Source organism: Vombatus ursinus, unplaced genomic scaffold, assembly GCF_900497805.2.
Source record: "Vombatus ursinus unplaced genomic scaffold, bare-nosed wombat genome assembly UNPS02014830.1, whole genome shotgun sequence".
NCBI lineage: Eukaryota > Metazoa > Chordata > Mammalia > Diprotodontia > Vombatidae > Vombatus > Vombatus ursinus.
The window spans coordinates 43,376,912-43,380,784 of NW_020954608.1; the positions used below are offsets into that span (position 1 = coordinate 43,376,912).

The 3,873-nt window shown below is 38.0% G+C and overlaps 1 protein-coding gene across 1 annotated transcript in view; it reads left to right on the forward strand.

Moving 5' to 3' along the window:
* Nucleotides 1-3,568, forward strand: part of ST8SIA1 (ST8 alpha-N-acetyl-neuraminide alpha-2,8-sialyltransferase 1) — a 122,051-nt gene extending 118,483 nt beyond the window's left edge. The window contains exon 5 of the mRNA XM_027838765.1: nt 2,633-3,568. Within this exon, the coding sequence (XP_027694566.1) occupies nt 2,633-3,119 (487 nt within the window). The 3' untranslated portion in view covers nt 3,120-3,568. The remainder of the gene's footprint in view (nt 1-2,632) is intronic.
* The last annotated feature ends 305 nt before the right edge of the window (nt 3,569-3,873 follow it).

The following is a 3,873-nucleotide window of genomic DNA, read 5'->3' on the forward strand; positions in this document are numbered from 1 at the left end:
CAGAGTTTTACCAGAAAGGGAAAAGTATTGTAGTGATAATTTGTGAGGTCAGATGCAAGTCTTTTATGCTTTTTATCAGGTTATATAAAACCCTGTCCTATATTCAGTATTCTGTTAATTGGAATGCTTTTGTGGGAACTGAAGGCCCTTTTGCTTTTGGGGAGTCAAATTTTGACTTTCCCTAGGAAAAAGCTTGGGCACAAGCCAAACATATAACTCTTGAGAAAGTCCCCAAAATAAACCTGGTTCATGTAAATCCTGAGCTTCAGTTCTGGGCCACTGGTTACATTGGATAGTTTTTCCTTATCAATAGAAGATTCCACATTCAGCCTATCCTTGGCCTTCCATAAACCCAGTTTTTTTGCTTCAAATTTGAAGACACCTTTGGCTCTTACCATGAATTCTGTAACTAGTTTAGACTGAATGGTCTTGATCATTTTAGAAATGAAGAAGCAAGGTTATATACAGTGTGTGTTTGTATGAGATAGAAAACAAGACTTTGGATTAGAGGCTCTGGAATAACTACTGTAGGGGAATTTACAATGGCTGACGCAAGAGCCCTCTTGAAGTTGAATAACAAGAATTCATGAATTCGAGAACCAGGTATGTCTAGTCCTTGAAGTCTGATTGATTGAACCTGCTCTTTATGCCTTCTTCTAAGAGCATAGTTATGGTGTTTGAGAACTCATATATCACTCTTGCCTATCAGAGATATCCTAAGAATTGAGAACTCGGAAGCATGAATAAAACTTTCGAGGAGTATGTTTGGATGGTATGTGGGTTTTATGCTTTCCTTAGCAGTCATAATAAATATGGCTTTAGATTTTTAGTTCCTGACTGTTATATTCAAATATTCAACTGGATAAATGACCTCATTGATTTGTATATTCCCTCCAATTATGCAGATCTCAACTCATCCATGCTTGTTCACCCTGTGAGATGCTTGGCAAGCTAACAATGATTTCCAACCGGAAATCCTTGGATCTTGTGGATTTATAATTTGCAGTTTCAAAAATTCATGATTCAGCCTGTCCAATTCTTCCTAGGTGGTACTACCTCCTGTTCCCAAAACTACCCTATCTTCATCTAAGCTTCTGCTACACTTGGCTACAGATACCCCTAGTCAAGGCATATTCTCTTCATGAAACAGGAAATTAGCAGCCCTCTTTAATGGAAGCACAGGCATTTTCGTAAAGGGCTGGAGAAGGGCTGGTCTTGGGCTCAAGAGTTCTGATTTCAAACCCTAGATGCTTTACATACTTGCTGTGTGACCCCAGACAAGTCAACAAATGTCAGTTAAGCCAAGCCATTTTTCATCCAATTCTCTCACAAATAAAAAGGAAATAATAACACTTATTCTGCTTACCTTGAAGAGTTATTGGGAGAAAAGTACTTCGGAGTACTCTAAGTGCCATAGATATGAATTATTATTACTCAGGAGAGAAACGTAGGCAGCTGTTGGAGGCATTTTGGGTTGGAAAAAATTTTTCTTTTGTGTATAAGGCATCATTATTGGTACATTATAGTATGCATGTAGTTCTCTGGGCTCTCCAGAATTTATCCCCTGAAAATAAGAAGAGTAAAACAGTGTCTAAGAAGCACATATCACTGCAGCTTGAAAATTGGTTGTGGTTATTTAAAAAGGGTGCTCTATTTCCCAATAATTTTTAATAAAAATGAATTCATGCAAATTCTTTTTGAAAGAAAATAGGATCTTACTATTTTTGTGCTCAGAGAAAATTATATATTAAGGTAAGTTGATATAAAAAGTTAGGTATGAACTTGAAGATGATCCTGATAGGGTGCTTGGGTGCTTGTACTTGGACCCTACTTCCAAGATCATATTTCTCCCTAGCCTCAAAACACTATCCCTGACAGTTTTCTCCCCAGCCCAAGGACACTGTGCCTAGCAATAACTCATGAGAGGGCCCAGTGAGGCAAACTAACTCTCCCTATTACAAGAACAAGCTAATCTCTGTAGAATTTTTGTTATATGAACAGGATTATCTTGTACCAGCAGAACTATCACGTGCTGATTCCAACAGTTACCGTATACAGTCCAGAGGTCAAGCTAGGACGTCAACACCCAAAGCCATCTTGCTGCAGACGTAACAGACCAAAAACACACCCCTTATGAAACCTCACCTCCCTCCCGTTTCCAGTAGTGAATGACGCCAGTGCCCAAGGTTGTATGTTACCACCTAATTAGCACACTTGCCACATAATTCATTACTTTTCCTATATAAGCTTTAGCATCATTCCTATTAGGTGGCAAGTTCCCTAGGGAGCTTTGCCCACCATGTTATCATTACAATAAACTTTTTGCCACCTGACTGGGAGACTGCAAAAGTCTGTGAACTCTTTTCTGACAACTTTGCCCTGTATCTCAGTCTTTTAAGGTCTCTATACCCCTAAACTGTATCAATGCCATGAAAACTACTTCCTCAAGTTCAAAGGGGACTTTACATAAGAAAGTTATTTTACAATAAATTACTGATTTATTTTAAAATTAATTATTAATTTAATCACTGGAGCCACCACAAGATAAATGAATTTTTTGGATGTTGTTGTGTTTGTTTTCTCTCATTGCTAAAATTGATTCTTTTCTTTCTTTCTTTTTTTTTGACAACAGATTCCAGAACTTGCTTTGGTCTCGAAAGACATTTGTTGATGACATGAAAGTGTATAACCACAGCTACATTTACATGCCTGCTTTTTCTATGAAAACAGGGACAGAGCCATCTCTCCGGGTTTATTATACATTGGCAGATGTGGGTGCCAACCAAACTGTGCTTTTTGCCAATCCCAACTTTCTTCGTAGCATTGGCAAATTCTGGAAAAGTAGAGGAATTCATGCCAAGCGCTTATCTACAGGTCTTTTTCTTGTCAGTGCCGCCCTGGGCTTGTGTGAAGAAGTGACCATTTATGGCTTCTGGCCTTTCTCAATGGATCTGCGGGAGCGGTCTATTAGTCATCACTACTATGACAATGAGCTCCCTTATTCAGGCTTCCATGCTATGCCAGAGGAATTCCTTCAGCTTTGGTATCTTCATAAAATTGGAGTGCTAAAAATGCAGCTAGAACCATGTGAAGACCTCTCACTCCAATCCACTTCCTAAGGACCAAGGCAAAGGAAGTCAATGGGCCAATGCAATGTTTTTAGTGTTTGTGTGTGAATATGCAGAAGGGAAAACATTCAGACTTATTTATGGATTTGCTTAGATCACTTTAGAAAAAAGAAACAAAATGCTATGGTTTAAGCATTGATTTGGAGGCTTACCAGGAGATCATTCCTTCTGCAAAATATTTTGTAGTTTGCTGTGGATTTTTGGCCAGTAAAACTCTGGAAGTAGGTTCTTGGGAAAGAAACAAAGCAGCACTTGGCATAGTTCAAGTTCAGATGGTGCCATTCAATGAAGACCATGTTGATTTAGGATAAGGAACAATAAAGGAAATTTGGGAAATGGGAATTTTAGTGGTGATTGGCCAATAACACTGACTGTATAGAAATCCATCTGACTCAAAACTGGTATTTAGAATGGTAGTTTTTACAAGGATTATTTGTTTTGTTTTGTTTTGTTTTTGTCATTTGGGGTTATGTGGGGTGGGGGCGGGGAGAAGAAGTTGTGTGTGAGTAAAATAATACTGTATTCTGTAATAACAATCCAAAATGCCATAGCTTACTGTTGTGATTTTTTTTTAAAAAAAAAAATGCTATGTCTGTAATCACTATTTTTTCCCCCAAATAATGGATTACTCTTTTTTTTTTTTTGCCAAGTACTTAGATGATGTGAAACCCTGATAAATTGGAACTGTATAGGAAACCAGTCTGGATATCTAGATTCCATTTTCTCCCTCTTTTCTGCTTCTCCC